A 20,606-nucleotide genomic window follows, 5' to 3' on the forward strand; every position below is an offset into this window, starting at 1 on the left:
CCAAAAAGTGTCAAAGTCCTTGTGCACAACCTGATGCTGGAACCATTAAAAAAAAAACAGTGTGAGTGTGATTTTGCTCTTTTATTGATTGATTTTCGTATTTATACAAAGAAGTCAATCTTACACAGATTCAACTTTCCAAAAGCAAGAAAAATTTTTGCTTCTGGCAAAAAAAAGTCAAGCCAAGTGATTTTTTTGCATCTCAACTTCACATGATTCTCCACGTTAATCCACTTAAAATGAACAGCAGTAGCTTTTAATAGCGAGGATTTTAAGTTTTTAGGCATGACTTTAACCCATACACTTGGTGAGTGAAGGCCAGTATGTTACACAATCATTGTTATTCAGTTATGACAAAAGGACCCCACCTTAAACCTGCTTGTTTTCCAACATTCAATACCGTAAATAAGGTTTTGCCCTCATGTGAACCCCTCTGCACCTCCACAGCCAGCGGACGACGCACGTCATACATTGTCGACATACCAGCCATCAAACTGTCCACTGGGGCCCATTGGATGAGTCTAATAGCTTTAGCATGTGCTACAGTTTGTTTTTATTGTGGCAATGTGCTGCTTTCTTATTGTTAGTGTGGAACTCAAGACAGCTGCGCGTAAAGGAAGGGCAAGGCTGCAGGACAGAGCGGCCACGCACACACATTTATGGTAGCAATGCTGTGACTTTCACACATCCACAGAGCCACACAGGATGCAGCAGGTGACCCATCCTCAGCTATTACCATTGTCAAAAGGTTGCTGCACAATTCATGTCGCCAGATCTTCAAGGAGGAAATTCTGTAGGGGTGAGGTACAGGAAAATACGAGCAAGAAGTCACACAGTTGAAAGTCTGTTGGATAATGCACTTTTCCACAAATCAAAAGTGCTGTTAATTTTTCATGTACCATTATTACTGTGAAAAAAACTCATCAGTGTTTTATTCATAGTAAAAATAAAATAAGTTAATCTAGTATTTTAAAGCAAGGATTCAGGAGTCTCAACTAAAATTAGACTCATAGCTCACACTATTGTAGTTTTATTAATAACCATGTACGATGGTATTTCCTCTCTCATTGTCAGTTTGTAAAAAATGGCAGTAAGTTCAGTCAGAGACATGTGGACGAGCTGACCATTTATAGTAAATAGTTATCCAGTTAGATGTGGCGGAAAAGGCTCTGCCCTTTGAGGAAGCTCTCAAAGAATCAGCGGCAGCAAGGATTCTGCTCAGAGAACTAATCCCCCGTAAATAAACATACATGAACATTAAATCTTAGTGAAATAAACAATACAAAAAATATAAGGAGGCAGTTAGGGTGGTGTCAGGTTATAATGTCTGCACTGTACACCTGCATGAATGTGATTGGACATTACTAGTCAGCTGCCACACAGTTGTTAATGAGCCAAATGATTGCGATGCATCAATGAAACAGCTGATGCAAGCACAACCTCAGTGCTCTGCCTGATTTAACACCATGTTTCTGTAAAGCAGATGCCAGTCCTAGAAGTCCAAGGGCTCAAAAACGTATTCTTATACTTATCCAACTGGTTTTGAGCCAATTTAACTGAATGTTTGTTTTGGAATATCAAAAATAAACCACTAAAGCCCAGTATCAACAGACATGATAAAGTGGATCTTGTTTTGTTGGGTTACCTAACAGGGACTGGGTTGCTCATTGTAAATCCAATACTAAGTTTGTGTGTAAAATCTTTCTTAAGTTCTTAGTGAGGACAAACTAAATAGTTTCAAAGTAGTGATTTACTAAATCAGGTTGCACCATTAAAACTTAAGAAATGTCTTATCTAGTAGCTAAACATTGTAGTAATGTGTCCAATAAGAAGCAACTGTAACTGTTAATCCTTTGTGAATGTATGACTTTGTTTTATTTATACTCAATCTGCCTGGAGGAATGTGTGTTGAAGAATTAATAGTGTTCACCCAGTTTACAGTAAGAGTGAAATTTCCAGTTATGCTAAGCTAACCAACATTATTTGATCATTTAGTCTTACGTTATTGCCATAACATTTTGTAATGTGAGGTATATTGCATTTTTTTCTGTAAAATGTAATGTCAGGTCAGACATCTCCACCATATTCCATATTACCTCTTTTACTCTTCAATCTAAAGGGGTCAGATGTTAGCAAGCTAGCATTGGCTTGGTTCATTCAGCTAGCTTACTCAACAAGTACACCTGGCAGTTTGTCCGTATAAATATATAGTGACAACAAATTTCTGCGTAAGAACTAGTTTGTGTGGTGCCACCAGTTTTAATTTATTGATGTACATCTCCACTTAGTAAACATTTTTGTTATAATGAGGTTTACAGCCAGGTCGACTGACCTTTAAATCCATGTTAAAAAATTTATATTCTCCACCTTGTTTACATCTTTACCTATTTGTTTTGTTGTTTTTTTATATATATTTTTAATTTCCTTTCAAATAAAATTTTAATTTACATGTATGTTAATTTATGTATTGGTCTCCTTGCACTTTAAATTGCTGTTTGTGTATGAAATATACTCTAAAAATAAACTTATGTCAAAACCTGTTAAGACCTAAATGACACTTTACCTATTGTCTTATTGGCCTTATTTCAGCTGATATTGTGCATAATTTTGCATATTCCTAAATTTATGGGTTTAATCATATTAACCCTGGGGTTAATTAGTATAGTTAGTTAGTTAGTATTCCAGCATGGACGGACTGTACACACTGGACATAGAGAGGGGAAAACAGGACGTTAATAGTGGTCCAGCTACAAAATGTTTGCCCTGGGGCTCCTGAGCAGGTAAATCATGCCATGTCTCCAACTAAAGTAACTGTTAACCTAAAACTACAATGTTTTTTAAGTGTGAGGTTTTCGGCTTGTTGTGTCATATGTGGTTTAACGCAGGTTTTGACAGCATAAAATTCTGGGAAAATGCTAAAATGGTCTGAAGAGCATCAGTGTCAGTTTCAATCAAAACCCCTTGTGCCTGAGCTAATCTGCAACCACACTGGTCACAAACCCGTCAAACTGGTCAAAACTGGCCAAAAACCTTCACTCTTGCACATCATCACTAAAGAGTGATGATAATGGAGGTGAAATAACACTCTTTCCTCCGTTAAGCCCTCCTTCATCTTGACCAGGCCTCTTCCAGTTTGACCCTGCTCCATCTGGCAATTACAGTTAATGCACAGAGCCGCTGAAGTGCATTATACTGACAATACAAGAGGCTGAGACAATGAAATTCTGCTGTTACAGGTAGAAGCCCAAATGCCTTTTAAAATGATCAATAAAAAATTAAAGTGTCATTGATTTCATGAAAACCTTTACTTTGAGTCGTTTTATTCTCTCTGTAGGTGGTGAAAGCTCAGTGATTACAGAGAAAGAAATCTGTGGCCTCTGTGTAACGACCTCCACACAAAGGAAAAGATTCTTCACATTGTCACTGTAAAATCCCTAAAATGTCAACATATCAGAAGACTAAATCTCTTCATATGACTTTAAAACATCAAAAACAATAACACTATGATTGGAATAAAGATAATTTGACAATGAGATATAGCAATATGAAGCTTTAAAGGAGTCATAATGTCTACATTTAGATTCTATTTTATTGTATGTGTTGGTTGGTTGGTTGTTGGTTGGTTGGTTGGTTGTGTTGTTTGGTTGGTTAGTTGTTTGTTTGTTTGGTTGGTTGGTTGTTGGTTGGTTGGTTGATTGGCTGGTTGGTTGGTTGGTTGTGGCTGGTCATTTGGTCGGTTGGTCCGTTGGTTGGTTTTGGTTGGTTGCTTGGTTGTGCTTTGTTTGTTTACAACTGTGTACAACTGATATCCTCCATGTATTGTTATTTATTTATTTATTTATTTATTTATTTATTTATTTAGTTAGTTAGTTAGTTAGTTAGTTAGTTAGTTAGTTTATGTTATATGGTACCACTTTATTCTACGTCCCCCTATTCAGTATTTATAACCAGTATATCAACTGTTAATAAATGGTTTCTAACACACTATAATGCAGTTAGAAGCAGATATAAGGATATTTTAGTGTTAATTATCTTCTTGTGACTTACATAACTTTTCCTATGAAGATATATATAATATTATTACAACTGTGTTTTAGTATATTGTCATTTAGTTTGTTAATATACACTTGGCACCTTTGGCCCCAATAACAGCTCTATATGCATTTTAGGCTTATTTTTTTTATTAAAGGTATCTTTGTGAAGTTACTTGTATTTTGTTGGTCCAAATACACTTTGTTAGGAGCAGTAATGAAGAAAAGTGAGATTTGATTTTACAATATTTAATTGTCAAGGAAGTAATTATATTTTTCAAACTAAGTCTAGTCAATTTTATAGAGCATATAGAGAAGGTCTGCACCGTACTCTTTAATTTACCAAACATTCCCCCATGAGCAAGCACTTGGCAGCAGCAGCAAGGAAAAACTCCCTTTTAACGGGAGGAAACCTCAAGCAGAACTGGACTCTGGGTGGGCGGCCATCTGCCTCGACCGGTTGTGATGAAGGAGGGGAAGAGAGCAGGAGGAAATAGAGCATATACAGCACAATGCAAGTTCCACATAGAGATGTATAGTAATAATAATAATAAGAAGAAGACTAATAATAATAATTGTAGCAGTGGGTGTTGAGCAGGATCATGGGGGCAGCTGATGGCTTGTAATCACAGATCCAGATTATACAGCTCCAGAGGCAGAAATACCTGCAGAAAGAAACAGGAGGAGAGAGGAGAGAAAGCACAAAACTGCAGGAGAGAGAAGATGTCGAGTTAGTAACATGCATTAATGGGACATGAATGTGTACAGATGGAAAGGGAGAGAAGGAGAGCTCAGTGCATCATGGGAAGTCCCCATGCAGTCTAGGCCTATAACAGCATAACTAGGGTCTGGTCCAAGACAAACCTGGGTCATCTCTAACTAAGAGCTTTATCAAAAAGGAAAGTTTTAAATCTACTCTTCAATGCAGAGACTGTTAAACGAAAATAACAGGTAGTGAATAAGCAGCATTTTACTTCTTGGTAAATAATATAATTAAGTTGGGGAAATTCGCAATTTTTAAGTTGACTTGTAAAATTAAGTTGTAGTAATACAAATAGTTGATTTGAAGTAATCACATCATTAAATAATATTTGAGTTGATCAAAAGCAATTGAAGTAATTTATTTAAGTTGGTCCAGCAAATATTTTGTTGATAAACCAGATTAATGTGTAATATCCATTTTTGAGCCAAGTAGAGAAATTATTGAACATGATTTGAGAGTTATTAAGAATACATAAAGGGTTTTCATTTGCATTAGAAATGCATCAGCATACTTGCTTTTTGTAACTATATTTTAAATGTGAACGTTTCAAGTTGTAGCAACAAGGTTTATCTCATATGAGCCTAAATTACGCTTCTATTTCATGTCACATTTCTTTTTCTTTTCAGAGTAAAAAAGACTGAAGGCTTCCTTATTGAGCCTTTGAATTCAAAATTAGCTAAACTGAAGGGAACTTGATGAACAGTGGGAAATCCCTAAAGGAATTCTATATGATGGATAATTAGCATTTTATAGTGTCATCATCACCTAACTCTGCAATCAGCAGTGCTGCAGTGGTGAAGTTATTTCCATAAAGTGGTCGAAAAACTCTGGCCTCCAATGTGCAACCACTATTTTCAGAAAAAAAAAAGATGAATTTGTGGGTGTTTCCAGATGTTTTAGATAATTTCTTCGGTAAATTCATGCCCTAAATACTCCTGCTAGCCTTCAAAAAGGAGGTTAAACCCGGGTCTGCTGGTCCAGCGGGCAGCATCACATCCTGTCTGACTGAACTGGGTGTAAACTTTTCAGTCGAGGCGGGGAGAAACCACAGCGGACCTTCAGTACTGGGAGGGACACTGGTGCCACTGGTTTGATTCCCAGTCAAGTTAATGAAGTTGGATTATTTTTTGCGTGGAAGCGGGGGAAAAACATCTTTCTGTTTTTGAGAGGGAAGTCTATAAAGAGCCATGATCCACGGAAATATTTGGATATTTTGCCTGTGATGTTCTGGAAAAACGAAAATTCACTCGAGGGAGAAACTTTTATTGGACGATGTTTTCGGCGCTTTTGGGAGGTTTTCCAAGTATGAAGTGTATGTTTTTTTAATTCCCACATAAGCCAGCTCTTCTTAGTATATTGCCTCCAATATTTATATCGAAGCTGGTCATTAACATAATCTTGCATTTCTGTTAATTTCGTCGAGATGAAGGACAACACGGACTCCGGATTGCCACCCAAACGCAGATTTTTTGGCAGCTTATGAATGCAGCTGTAATCACCCAGGGGAGCCTCAAGTACTTAAATGGGTCCATCATGAAAAAGAGACAATCAAGCTCCTTTATGCCTCAAGATCAGCTGCAGTTTCTGCACATTGTCTGTTATGAATAGACCGATCTCCAATTGAGCCTCTTCACTTTGAAGATTTTTTCGATTTTCGATTATACAGCTATTGAAATTAGGATGCGACGCTTTTTTTTCTCTCTTAGCTTGGTGGCTCGGTTGCCTTTTCTTGATTGACAGATGAAATTGACACTCGGGTTGCCTCTTATCAAGCGAAGCATTTCAATCCACCGCTAATTGCAGATATAGTCCCATCCTTTCTTTTCACCGCGTTTGATTGCATGGGAATATAGCCTCCTATTGCGCACAAGAGGAATGATCGATCATATATAGTTTTTTTTCCTTCTAATTGCATCAAAATTTCTTTTGTTGCCAGGGTTTAAATGCAGGAGAAACTGTTATTCGTTGTTTTGGACCGGATATAGTGTGGGTTGGGGCAGAGATGCGTAATGCGCAGAGCAAGCTCCATCTTCTCTCCAAATAGGCAGCGTTCAAGACCCGAAAATGGTGAGTCACAAACATCTGGACGAGTTTGATGTGAAACCTTTTGATTTCTTTGTGTTTCTATCCGTGTAAGGTTTCATTGACTCCTCGTATTGCTTCTCTTCTTAAACTTTTTGCCTGCGGGGGAAAATCTCCGCGGGGCTCTGATGAATTGGCAGATGCAGGTTTAATCAGGACTGTGTCTGTAGGCTGTGTGTGTGTGTGTGCGTTAATGATCTGGGATGAAATGGAGAATAAAGACACCAGTTTATCCACTTCTAATTTGCTGAATAGAGTTTACATGATGCTGCATGTTAGGCTGGAATGAATCTTTATGATAACATTTTCAAATGAAGCTTTAAATGATGCATTATAGGCTAGTGGCACATACGTGGATGTATGAACATTTAAATTGTAGTAAATGTAAAGATTATAGTGTTATGGAGGAAATAAATCGTTTCTTAAAATGCTATCAAATCATTTTTTAGTGGAAATTTAGGCTAGTGTTTTGTTTTCCGGATTGCATGTTAGGATTGCAATATTGCACGGACTTCTATTTTCATTACGTCTTTTTCTTAATACCATAAAATGATGAAACTCCGTGGATGTTCTCACGGTATTAAACCGACTTTTCTGAAACAGTCTAAGTCGGAGGTGAAGAAGGAGTCCGGGGAGTCCAGCCCGTCGGAGGCCGCCTGTCTCTGCTCTCCTCCGGCGGCCAAGAACCAGTGCGCCAGCTGCGGCATGGAGATCCATGACCGGTACCTGCTGAAGGTGAGAAACGACCAGAAATAATAAACATTTAACCCAGAAAGAGAGAAGGAGATGGAGAAATTAACATCCTTCAGCTCCGTCAATTCATCACAACCAAAAGCTTCGCGTTTATCTTTGTTTTTAAGCTCCACAATGTTTGTACTTGGTGATAACTTTTTGCAATCGAGTGACATTTTCTTTGACTATTCAGCTGATCTGCAGGCAGCATTATTCTGCTTTCTTTATTCTCTTTTTTTTCAACAAATTATTTTAGGCCTGTTCATCTTTTTTTTGGCTTTTCTCCTTTACATTAAGGAAAATAATATTTAAGACTCGTTGTTAAATATCTAAATTAGATGATGGACAGTTTATTTCGCTTCCAGTGTCGTATCAATGCATTGATGGCATGTATTTTCCTGTAATGTGAGTGTGATTGTATTTCCAATCTGCGCAGGTCAACAACTTGAACTGGCACTTGGGATGTTTGGAGTGTTCAGTCTGCAGAGCGTCTCTGCACCAACACAGCAGCTGCTACGTCAAAAACAAAGAAATCTACTGCAAACTGGATTATTTCAGGTAAGATTACGTTCGGTGTTTTTATTCTTACCATGCCGTAAATGTGTTTACTTATTATTTTATATAAATGAACATTTCTGAAAGTTAAAACCATTTATTTTTTACTTTTGGATAATCAAACTGAATTATCTGTTTTAATTCTGTTGAGTCTCCGCGTTAAATAAATAAAAAAAACAGATGGAATAGCTTTAAATTTAATGTGTTTATTTTTCTAGTAGGTCTGAATTGATAATTAATTGATATCTTTTGAATGAGGTTCGGTTCAAGTTTGTGGATTACCGAAATTAAATTAAATAGGCTAATTCGGCAATTGAATTTTATTCAAATGTGTATTTTCAAAGTTTATTTTATTTTAGTTTTTTTTTTTTTTTTTTTGGTCGATTTTGTCTCTTCTGAAAAATGAATAACAGCAAATAGACTGTTGACGTAAAATGTATGATTAATGCTGATCGATTGGAGGTCAATTCATTTAACTGCAGATATATTCAGATGCATTAGAAGAGTGTTTTAAAAAGCAAAGAAATAAACGAATAAAAGTCTAAACAGAGAAAAAAACAGACAAATGAAAAGTCTGACCTTGTCCAGTATATATTCATTTTTCCGAAGTACAACTGCGTCTGCGCAGCCCAAAATACTAAAGATATTTTTTGTTTTTTTAATCTCCCATCACATTACCGTACAATTCCCGTAAATGTATGAACTAATGATTTTGCTGAATTATTTGAAGAGGAAACGATCCTTCTTAAATCGGCTTAATTTTTTAAAAAGGTTATAAAGAAGCAGACAAATCTGCATATAAATAATATTCAATGTTTTTATAAAGCAAAATTGTCTGTAGACATGCGAGATGATATTTGTAATGCTTTTCTATCTTGTTCTTGAAAAAAAAAAAAAAAAATCTCAGAAAAGAAGGAGACGTTTGTACTTAATAGTCTAGACTTTATCTTCAAATTTGGCTCAAGATCTTCAATGACTTGTACACCCAAACTGAAGGAGAAAAAAAATTATTACTGGAATATTATTCTGTTCTGGTGATAAATTATTGAACATAATTTGGTTTATTTTTGTGGGTGTTTTTACAGCTGATTAATTGTTGCCTTCCAAGGTCAACTTTGGACTCAAGTACAACACGATTTGGCTTCCCAATTTAGAGAATCATTATTTTCTGAGTACGAAATCTGCTCTGTACACTGAGAAACTGATCTACAAGATCTTCTCAGCACCAAACCACCAACAAAACTATGTTAATTTAGCTACATCAGATCCATGAACATAAACCTCCAGTGAAGAAGGCTGGGGGGCCCCGGACCACCAGGGGCCCCAGAGGCTCCTGGTTTTCTGCATGTTTGCGGGTTTTGATGGTTTGATTAATTGCTAATTCGTTAGGAAATATGTCTTCTTTATATCATCCATCATTATAACAAATAGTGAGTTTTGTGGTCTTGGAAACGGAAACAATCTCACCTCAAGGTCCATTTAGCTGTTCTGGAGCTTTCTATCATATCATAAAATCCTCCTCAGCAAAGTTTGACCAGTTGTGATGCAATTGTGGAAAGTTTCCGAATTCACTCTTGAGTTTGGAAACAGCTGTTGACAAAAAAAAAAAAAAATCTCATCACTAAAACATTTAATTATTTTAATTTGCATGTATTTTGTGCTCACATGGTGCATATTTCTAAATAAATTAATCAAATAACCACAAACTAACTGGCACACAGAAACTTGGGGACTGGTATTGTTCCAGTACTGGTTTTTGTGCATATAATGAAGCTGTTATGTGTAGTTCAGTGTAAGAAGTTGCACACATGGCGTTGGGCATCAATAGTGGTCCAACATTAAGTTTTTGCCTTGAGGCCTCAGTGAGTAAAAGAACAATAAACTCAGATACCTCCAATCTAAATCTCCGCCTGTTTCCTTCCTCCTCACAGTAGGTTCGGCACTAAGTGCGCCCAGTGTGGCCGTCAGGTGTACGCCAGCGACTGGGTGAGGCGGGCCCGGGGCAGCGTGTATCACCTGGCCTGTTTCGCCTGTTTCTCCTGTAAGAGGCAGCTGTCCACCGGGGAGGAGTTCGGCCTGGTGGAGGGCAGGGTGCTCTGCCGCAGCCACTACGACATCATGCTGGACAACCTCCGCAGGGCCGCTGAAAATGGTAACGTTTGTTATCAAAAAAACGTACTCTGATGATCCAACAACACAAATCTGCAGGAGTCAGAGTCTCAGAAACAGATGGAACAAAATATTCTGGAAACTCTTGATCACTTGAGCTCAAATGTTTCCAGCGTTCCCTTTTTTTTTTTCCACACTGGTTGACGACATCACATACGTGTATCGGTCTGTTCTGTATGTGTTCATGTGGTTTGTTACACTCAACTGTTGATTGAAATATTAAAATCCAAACCCTCACTTTTACTGCTGCATCATTAAATCCTAGATAACATGTGACTCATTTTCAACATGAAATACCAATATTTGATCTTTGTTAACACCTCGAATCTAAAAACGTTTGAGCAGTTGTTGTCCAAACAACATGAGATGGACGCAGGTGGCCACAACATGTGTTTGGTTTAGCGGGAAAAAGAAGAGAAATCTAATGAAGTAATCACACTTAGAAGACTAAAAATTAGAAGGAGGGAGGTGAAAAGGAACATTTCATCTACTAATATCATCAACTCATTAGAGAAACCTCCAGTTTATCATGTTACAGCTCAAAAAATCACGACACATGTGTCCACAAACTAAAAATGCATGTTAAAATTGTACCCAGTTTGGGTCAATATAGCACCAACACAATACTGGGTTAAAAAGCCACTCAAGCGAGGTACAGGGCTGCGAGGAGTTGTTTATGTTGTTTTATAACACAAGTTATGGTGTTATTTTGTATAATTTTTTTAGTTTTATTTACTCAAACTAAAGTTTGTTAAAATCTTAATCACAGTTTGTTATTGATTGTTTATAACTTGTGTATCCTTTGACTGTAACATTGTTTTGTACAAGAAACAAGACATTTGTGACAGTTTTTAGCTAAAGCTCATTGTGTGTACCCAACCCAACATTGTATTGGTGCTATATCGACCCAAAATCAGTGATTTTTAGTGTGCATCACGTTAAATAGATCCAAAAATCCATGTTCAAATTGTTATTTCCCACACTTTTCTCACTGATAGCACTCTGGATGTAGGCCATAATGGTATAAATACTTTGGACTGTGCGGTTGTTGGATATAAAACATTTTAATCCTGTTACATGAGTTGTTTGGACAAATCTTCAGCTTTATAACAGACTTTTTGGAGCTGTAACAAGATGAAATTGTTGTGTGTAACTTCATAATATAATGACAAGAGGGAAACCCGCTCTGATTCCTCTTCAGGCACAGGACTGACTCTGGAAGGAGCGCTGCCCTCGGATCAGGACTGCCAACCCAAACCAGCCAAGAGGGCGCGGACATCGTTCACCGCAGAGCAACTGCAGGTAGATTCTGCTCTGACGTGTGTGTGTGTGTGTGTGTTTAGTTACACTCTAAACTCTCTGTGTGTCACGTTCATGACTGAAGGCAGTCTGTCCTCGCAGGTGATGCAAACGCAGTTCGCTCAGGACAACAACCCTGACGCCCAAACTCTGCAGAAACTGGCAGAAATGACAGGACTGAGCAGGCGAGTCATACAGGTAGGCAACGATAACATAACATAACATAACATAACATAACATAACATAACATAATCTAACATAACCTAACATAACATAACATAACCTAACATAACCTAACATAACCTAACATAACATAACATAACATGGGAAAGAGGTTGTGAGATGATAAACAGGATAAGAAAGAAACAAGCTTTCTCTAATATGTGCTATACTGGAGCCTCTTCAGGTCTCTAAAAATAGTCAAATTAAACATTTGGTTCACATTTGAAACACAAGTGGTGATGATGGAAATGATCACAGCTCACATGCAGCCTTGGATGAGGCGTCGTAAATAAACGTTGCTTTGTTTTAAGGGGTCACGAGCCAAAAAACTTAGGAAACAACTGACATAAATAATGTTTCACATTAGGTTTTCTCTGGTTTCTGGTGCGTATTTGAAGACTGATACTGATGCCAGTATCTCTGGATTAAACCATTTTTGTTGACGTGCAAATCCTAAATCCACCTAAATCCAGATAATCTCCTCAATAATTAAATTCACAGAAGAATCTCATTTAGACTGATAATTCTCAAACTTTTTATTTCTCTTAAAATTAAGTGTTGTCTACTTGTGACTCCACATCACAGGTAGAAGCAAAGGGTGTTTTTAACTATTGAGATTGTTTGGTTTGTAAGATATTTAGAGACCGGAAAAGGTGAAAATATCCAGTATTTCAAAAGAAAATGTGAAAAAACAAACTTTTTCTTTCTTTCTTATGCTTTTAATCATCTTGTGACCCCTCAGATTGAGGGAGCGGCACACTTTTAGACCATTTTAAAGGCTCTGAAACAAGAGTAGCGTACTTTAGAGTGAGGCACATGTAAGGTTTTACACTTTGACCCCATTGATTGGATGAGTAACATCCTCCCGCAGCACACTGAAATATCTCTCTTACACGAACAAACAAACAATTAAATCAGGTCCGGCGAGAGGAACATCAACCCAACCCAGATCCTGACTTTCACAATATCGTCGAATATATTCTGCGCTGCTTGCTGCACGTTCTCAACATCTGCCACATTTTCCCAGGTGTGGTTTCAGAACTGCCGTGCACGACACAAAAAGCAGCCGCCTCTCAACAGCTTCTCACAGAGCGCCCCGCTGTCCAGGATGCCCCCGTCGCTGCCAGATGATATTCACTACTCACCGTTCAGCAGCCCAGACCGACCACATCTACTGGCCCTGCACGGATACTTGGAGAGTGAGTCTTTATGTTGGTGCCTCTGTTTTTTTTTTAACAAAGACAACTGTCATACATTTAAATTATATTTTTGAAAAACCAGAATGACACATTCTGCTTTAAAAGCTTCCTTACAGTATTTTTAGTTTAGTCTATTTCCCACCATTTTAACAATCAGCTGTGTGTTTGTAGAGATTCAAGATTCAAAGGTTTTATTTGTCACATGCAGTAATATGCAGGTGGCATAAATTCAAAGATAAAACATAATAAATATGTGCAATATAAGTATTACAATGAAGTGTAAAGTGTATATTGACCTGCTGTGTAGGTTCGGCCGTGCAGTTCTTCAGAATATAAAATGTAAAATGTACATTGTCACAGTTGTAAAGCAAACTATACCAAAAAAATCACTTTACATGCTCAAGTGCAAATATGCAAATGTTTAAAGTAGAACTGCAACTACTGATTATTTTAATTATCCATTAAGGGATTATTTTCTCAATGAATCAATTAGTTGTTTGATCTATAAAATGTCAGAAAATGGTGAAAAATGTCGATCACTGTTTCCCAAAGCCCGAGGTGACGTCTTCAAACGTCTTATTTTGTCCACAACTCCAAAGATATTCAATTCATCTCTCAAAGAAGACTAAAGAAACCAGAAAATATTCACAATTGAGAAGCTGGAAGCAGTGAATTTGGACATTAATTTAATAGTTGGCAACTAATCCATTAATCGACTAATCATTGCAGCTATTAAAGCCTCAGAGGGCTTTACAATCTGTACAGCAATACAACATCCCTCGATTCAAATAAGGAAAAACTCTCCCAAAAAAACTCTTGAAGAAACCTGAGGAAGAGCAGCAGAGGAGGAGGATCCTTCTTCCAGGACAGACAGATGTGCAATAGATGTGTACAGAACAGACTAAAATAGCAAAATTACAGAATTACAGCATGGAAATACAGAATGGCAAAATTACAAATAGATTATCAACATATCTGAATATGTCGGGGATCAGATGATCTTTGCACACAATAAATCAGTTTCTAGAGTTTTTCTGTGGTTTATGTCATTGTTTAGATGCTTAAAGAGTCTTCATCCCTCATCTTAAACCTTCTGTGGTTCCCCCAAATTTATGTTGTCTCTCTGGTCTTCACTGTGCAGGTCATCCCTTCTCAGTTCTTACGGCCCCGGGCCATTTGACCCATCCATCCATCTCTTTACCACAACTTCCCATCAGCCGCTGACCTCCTGCGTCAAAATCTCCATCGTCACCACTCTGATATTGTGAAAACCGAGAAAATTTTTGGGACACACTGTCAGTAATCTGCTCTGCTTGGGAGTCTAATCCTCGGGTGGCTGGACCTGCGATCCAACAATCTGTTTTCAATCCGCGGGATTCTACGTTGTGAAACTGCTGAGCTAAACTTGTCTTTTAAAGACAGCAGACTGTGGAGAAACGTCCCGCCTCCATGCCAACGAGGGAGATGTTTTTTGTGATGCAGAGAAGAAGACCACTTTCATTTTATTTTCCTCTTTTGATGGGACACAAAACATTGCATCAGGTCAGGATTTTTTCCTTTTGTTTACCCACTAATACAAGGTATTTTAATTGCTGCAATATGAGCTTTCAAAAAAAAGAAGAAAACAAGGAATGTGTTAGCAGTATTACAGTAAAACCTCAGCATTTTTTTTGTAATGGTGATGAGCACATTTGCAGCTTTATTGTTGTTTGTTGTTGTATTGTTGTCAGAAAATGGAAACTCTTATTTATTCAGAACAAAACTTCACAAAAAGCACTTTTAAATGTGTCTTGAAATGGAACAATTCAGTGATTGTACATTGTAAATACTGCTACGGTTTAATAAAATGTATCAGATCTGTTATGAAAATGAATCATTCAGGATCGGGTTGATTCATTCGAGCAGCGAGAGCAGGAAGGAGAGAGTGTGTGTGTGTGTGTGCGTGTGTGTGAGTGTGTGTGTGTGTGTGTGTGTGTGTGTGTGTGTGTGTGTGTGTGTGTGTGTGTGTGTGGCAGAAAATGTCAGAACAAACCAACATTTTCCAAGACACAGAAATGTGAGTCTGCATTATATCAGGCCACTATTTTAACACCTGCAGCTACTAAATCTAAAGGTCGCCTGTCGAGAGGCCAAGTACCTGCTGTAACCTGTTATTGAGAGCAATAACCTGCACATCATCTCCAATTTACATGCTGTACTTAACAGGAAATGTGATCAATCCTGCTGTGACAACGATTATAGACGTCTTAACCCAAAGCGTCGCCATTGATTGGGCAGTTTGTTGGCTTCCAAGAGGCCTTTTAACACAAATTATCTGCAGTTGTTACATTGATTGACGGCACTTAAGCTGCTGTGATGGGAAGAGTGAATGAGAGACTTTGAGTTAAAGGATATCGTTATATCTGGATTTCCTAAACTGGATCAATGTGCCGTTTCATTGTAGCACTGAAGTAAATTCTGTGAGCGAGCCACACCCACGCACTTCTACTTTCACAATCCTGTTTACATTTCTAATACTGACGCTCAGAGAGTGACGGCAGAGCTCCACTGAGTCACACTTTCTGAGGAAGATTTTTCCTAGTTTAAAAAATCTGATAAAAAAAAAATCAGCTGTTTGTTTGTTTTTTTGCTCAAGAGCCATTTAATTAGTTTATTAAAGAATTGTGACATTTTACAGTAAAAAACAAACCTGTCAGTGCTCTAGTGGTGCACAAACTGTTTCTAGATTTCAAATATATGTTGTACTGAAGTTTCTCATTACCTCTGGCATATTCGCCAATACCGATACATCTGCAATAAGCTAAATATCAGATAAACTAACATCAATAATAACCTGCAGAACATGTTTGTGATTTGTTTTTTGTGTTTTTTTAACCACTTTGCAAAATTTAAAACACTTTCTTGCTGTAACTAATCCCATATGCATCAGAGAGAAATTATATCATACAAAAAAAAAGCTGCTCTTGAGTTGTAAATCGTACCTGAAAGCTGATCTCAGGACGGTGCTAATAAGAGAAGTTAAACTAATAATCCTACAAAGAGATTGGTGTCAATCTTCTCGTCTAGAATGTTAAGTGTATTTCCCAAAATGTTGAATTCCTCCTTTAAAAGGACTTAAAGAGGGAAAAAATCCCCGACTGTTTAGTTTGCTGTTTATTTTGCCAAATGTTTGATTAGTTTTAAATGGTTTTCCTCATCAAATTAAAACCTCCTTTTACAATAAAGGGGAACACAAACATCTAAATTGAACAAAAATGCAGAAACAGTGGGATCACGTCTGCGTTAATACAGTTTCAAGTGACAGCAGGTTTGCTTGCGGAGGAGCAGGAATGTCAGAAACACAACAGTTTGACCGAGCGTTGCCTTCACACAGACTACACAACCACAGCAGATAAAAACATACACACAATGGTTCCCTTATACTGCTCTGAGATTTAATTAAAGATGGCCAAACGTTGACTGGGCCAGGTGTGTGTGAGGATCTTTGTCTGCATCATTGTCTGATTTTTTTTTGTGTGTGGGATAAAGGTAAAAGAGCACTATTTAAGATATCAGACGACATAAAACATAAGACTGATATTTCCTAAATGTATCCTTTAAATTAAACTTTCTTCTCATCAATCACGCTCAATCAATTCAATCCTAGAGGAAACCTGAAAACGATGCTCCTCCTTGTGAAATCTTAGAACAAAAGCTGTCTTCACGCTGAGCAGAGAGATGATTATCAGGCTGACACAGTGTGGGCCACCTGCCAGTACTACACTGTAAAAACTCACATTTCTTCCCCATTAAAGTCCCTCTCAGAAACCACCGCTCAAGGCAGCGTTTAGGCATGTCTCTCTCCATGCACAAGCATCCCTGAGCGTTTAAGCCGCCCCGTTTTGTCATCATGTCATGCGTCCGCCCCGGTGATTGGCAGCCTCAAGTGGTTGCAGATGAAAGCGGGCCCCCCATGCTAATGAATAGGCCCCTGATTGCAGAGCTCCTCGCTCGCTGAATTACAGTGTCGCCCGCCTAATGAGCAGATACACTGCAGTTCCCCTCGTCTCTGCGTATTCACATTTCTCTCCTTCAGCGCTGATGAGCTCTCCCCTGCACAACAGTCAACAAAACCTCTGTGGAAGATTGCAATGTGAGCCATCTTCATCATCGCCCTCCTCCTCCTCCTCCACCTCCTCCTCAAGTTTATTTCAGATGCTGCCATATGCTGGCAGGGTCTGCTAATTTTTTTTTTTTGTGCAAGTTGTTTTGTTTCCTACTTTCCACTCGAGGATATTATTTGACTGAACTAATGATGCCATACAAAGTGTCTGAATGGCTAATGAGCATGATAATGGCTCAGTTTCAACCCTTGCATAAAAGAACTTGTATAATAAAATTCAAAAATATGCTATAAAAATATCTCATGACATTAAAAAATATATCTCACTATACCACTAAACTGACTATGTAAAGGAAAATGTAAGCACAGAAAGGCTTTGTTTATTCATGTACAGACTATTTTTATAGTCTTAAGCAAACACAAGATCAGTTATCATAGTTATGCAGATGATACACAACTTTACATTTCATCATCTCCTGATAGCAGGAGCACTTTGGAGTCATTGTTCAATACAATATCAGTCTTCTATCAAACAAAATGTCCAGCAGCTATGAGAAAAGATTAAAATCCTAGTGTTGGGTACAAAGGCTAAGCAGCAGGTCTGTGAGTATTTGGAGTCTTTGTTCCACAGGATCATTTACCAAATCAGTAAATGGAGTTAATTTACTGTTCGCTAAACTCCTCACCAGAAAAGCAAGTGTCCAATCATAGCTTACAACTGCAATTAGTCTTTCCAAAACCAAAAATACAAGAACCAAAGTGTTAAGTAGTGGATTAAAGGGTGTGTTCATCTGCTCTTATATGAGCAGCAGATGTTAGCATGTTCGGCTAACTATTTACTAGCTACAGGGACTCCATCCAACTTGTCAGATATCTTGAGCTCATGTTTTCCAAACTCATTGGTTAGTGTTCCTCTTCAAATCCTTTTCTCTTGTAAAAGTGAAGCATACCGTTTTAAAGGTGCAGTGTGTAGAATTTAGTGGCATCTAGCAAAATGGACTTGGCAGTAGTGGAATATAATATTCTTAAGTATGTTTCAATTAGTGTATAATCCCATGAACATAAAAATCATTGTGTTTTTGTTACCTTAAAATGAATCCACCATATCTACATAGGGAGTGGGTCCTCTTTCATGGAGCCCGCCATGTTGCATCGCCATGTTTCTACAGCAGCTCAGAATGGACAAACCAAACACTGGCTCTAGAGAGGGCCTTCTGCATTTTTCGTTTGATTCCCATCAAACGAGTCAGTTTGAAACTGTCTGAAGATATGGAGCTACCGTTAGCTTAACTAGCTAGCTGGCTGTAGCTGACAGCGACAGTTGACATTTCAGCCAACAATTCGGGGGTTGCCAGCAAGAACTGAGAAACTTGCTTTTGTTTATTTCTGTGTGAAATCAAGGACCTACTGTTTCCAAATTTACTTTTAGCATACTATATGAATTTTGAGAGTTAAATTTGTCACTGTCGTCACTGTAAATTGCATTTGTGCCACACCATAAATCCTGACAGACGTAGTATCAGCAACTAAGGGGGGCTTAGCTAATGGTCGATAGATGACACCTTCATTTTGATTCACACATCAGCAACATAAAGAGTCATTGGTATCTGGTAACTAACAAAATTAAGTTTCTGTAAAAACATGGATTTTACCCAGCTAGGATATGTTTATTTAAATTTCAGAAAATACATTGATATCAGTTGTACATTTTGTTTTAGTTTCCCTGAGACTGCTGTTTAATTATTTTGGCACTGCTCTTGTGTATCTTTATCGACAGCCAGATTGATGGATATTTTATATTATCTGGAAACATGTACTGTTTGGAATACTAGAAGATAACTGTAAACTGAATTCTCAGCTATAACCTACACATATTTTAATTTTATTGGCTAAATTTCGTAAAAGCACATTTACAGGTAAAAAGCTGAACTTCTTGGTTTTCACAAAGAGGTTAAACAGTACATTGATTTGATTCAATTTTCTTCTAATCCAAAGGCTGCAGAAACTATTAATAACAGTTTTCTGTTTAAAATCATAACTGTAACTCTCTCTAGCTCAGAGTTTGTTTGTTTCTCTTTTACTTTTCTTCCTCTGCCAAGATGAATGTGATTATTTTGTGGAAGAAGAACTTGTAATTGTTTTTATGTGTCACCATAAAGAAAGTCACCCAAAAAAAATAACCAAAGAGGCTTTTAGGAAACCTAAAAACTCTGTTGTTTTCTACACTGTGTTTGTCACCAGTGCTGCACCTACGCATCTTCTTTTGAGACTAAACTCAAGACACTGTTGTCTGGTTTAGCTTTTAATTAGTTTGTACAGAATGCAATTTTGTTTTCAGTTTTCAAGCTTGATCTCAACCACATAAATATGTCATCCAGCTTCAAAGTGCAGGGTGAGTTTTCCTCCAACAACAGCTGGCTATTTCTGGAAACACTTAAAGCATCATATCTAAATGTAATGTCGTTCATCAGCTGTTTGGTGACACAAGATGGAGAAAACCAGCAATTTAATCTTCTCTCAGGCTAAGGGTGACTAGATTTGTTGTTCAGGACTATCAGAGGCTTCAGAGCGGGACCACATCAACAAACAACAGTGCAAAGGTTAACATTACATGCGTCAACATTTTTAGGTACTCCATCTTCTCTCTAGGCAAACTGGACCACGATGAATTTACTTTGTGGCTTTGGGTGTTTTTGTTTAAATGTGGATATTGCACAGGCCTACCATTTCACCCCGGCTATGAAATCTCTACACGACTGGATTCAGTTTCCAAACAACGCCAAAACAAAGCTAAATTGATTTATTTGACTCTGGATGGGCCAGTACATAGTGTGCAATAGAAATTCTGAGAAACAAAGAAACTTTTTCACATGTAAACTACGACTCGTACAGTAGCACACGAGCACTGGAGGAGAGCTGACGAAAAGCAAAGAAATAGCTGAAACATATGATTCACTTCACCCAGGCTGACAGCCAGCCGTGCACGATTCAAAAATAAACACGGGACTCCACAGCAGGTTCCCAGAATGTGTTTATTTTGAGGGGGGCGACTTTTGAAATACCACAGCACTTCAGTTTGATTTATAAGAAGCTGGAGCAGGATCTAAATCACTCTCCTGAGGCTTGGAAGTTGAAGGCAGAGATGCCTTTCTGCTGCATGTGAGGATCAGATGGTGGCGCTACAGCACACTGGAAGATTATTGCAATCATCAGATGGTCAAGGAGGAGGAAACCCTTTGAAATGGGTTTTCAATATTATTTAGCTTATATTTTAGCAAAAAGAAAGAGTATAAATGAACCTTCTTATCCAACTAGAAATCCATCATATCTATAAAGAAATTCAGGAAAACAAAATACCTGTATTATACGTGAAGACTTGGCAAAATAATCAATCAATCAAACATGAACTTTACATGAACTAATGGAAAAGCTGTAAAAACATCCACAAGATT

At 37.8% G+C, this 20,606-nt stretch overlaps 1 protein-coding gene across 3 annotated transcripts; it reads left to right on the top strand.

The window, feature by feature from the left end:
* The first annotated feature begins 5,818 nt into the window (after positions 1-5,818).
* Positions 5,819-14,925, top strand: lhx6b (LIM homeobox 6b). 3 transcript variants are annotated; one of them, XM_042421697.1, is made up of 9 exons: positions 5,819-6,106; positions 6,731-6,861; positions 7,480-7,611; positions 8,045-8,166; positions 10,095-10,315; positions 11,534-11,634; positions 11,734-11,829; positions 12,881-13,052; positions 14,194-14,925. In XM_042421697.1, the coding sequence occupies exons 2-9, from the start codon at positions 6,859-6,861 to the stop codon at positions 14,274-14,276; spliced, it is 930 nt and encodes a 309-aa protein (XP_042277631.1). In that variant the 5' UTR covers positions 5,819-6,106; positions 6,731-6,858; the 3' UTR covers positions 14,277-14,925. The 3 variants fall into 3 exon arrangements, with proteins under 3 accessions (XP_042277631.1, XP_042277630.1, XP_042277629.1); XM_042421696.1 differs by having other exon boundaries at positions 5,819-6,861; XM_042421695.1 differs by lacking the exons at positions 5,819-6,106; positions 6,731-6,861 and having other exon boundaries at positions 6,983-7,611.
* The last annotated feature ends 5,681 nt before the right edge of the window (positions 14,926-20,606 follow it).

This window comes from Thunnus maccoyii, chromosome 9 (assembly GCF_910596095.1).
Source record: "Thunnus maccoyii chromosome 9, fThuMac1.1, whole genome shotgun sequence".
NCBI lineage: Eukaryota > Metazoa > Chordata > Actinopteri > Scombriformes > Scombridae > Thunnus > Thunnus maccoyii.

Coding starts and splice junctions, on each gene's coding strand:
- lhx6b (XM_042421695.1), top strand. CDS start 7,426: ATGATGAAACTCCGTGGATGTTCTCACGGTATTAAACCGACTTTTCTG. Junction 10,316..11,533: donor CCGCAGGGCCGCTGAAAATG/GTAACGTTTGTT, acceptor ATTCCTCTTCAG/GCACAGGACTGACTCTGGAA. Junction 13,053..14,193: donor CCTGCACGGATACTTGGAGA/GTGAGTCTTTAT, acceptor TTCACTGTGCAG/GTCATCCCTTCTCAGTTCTT.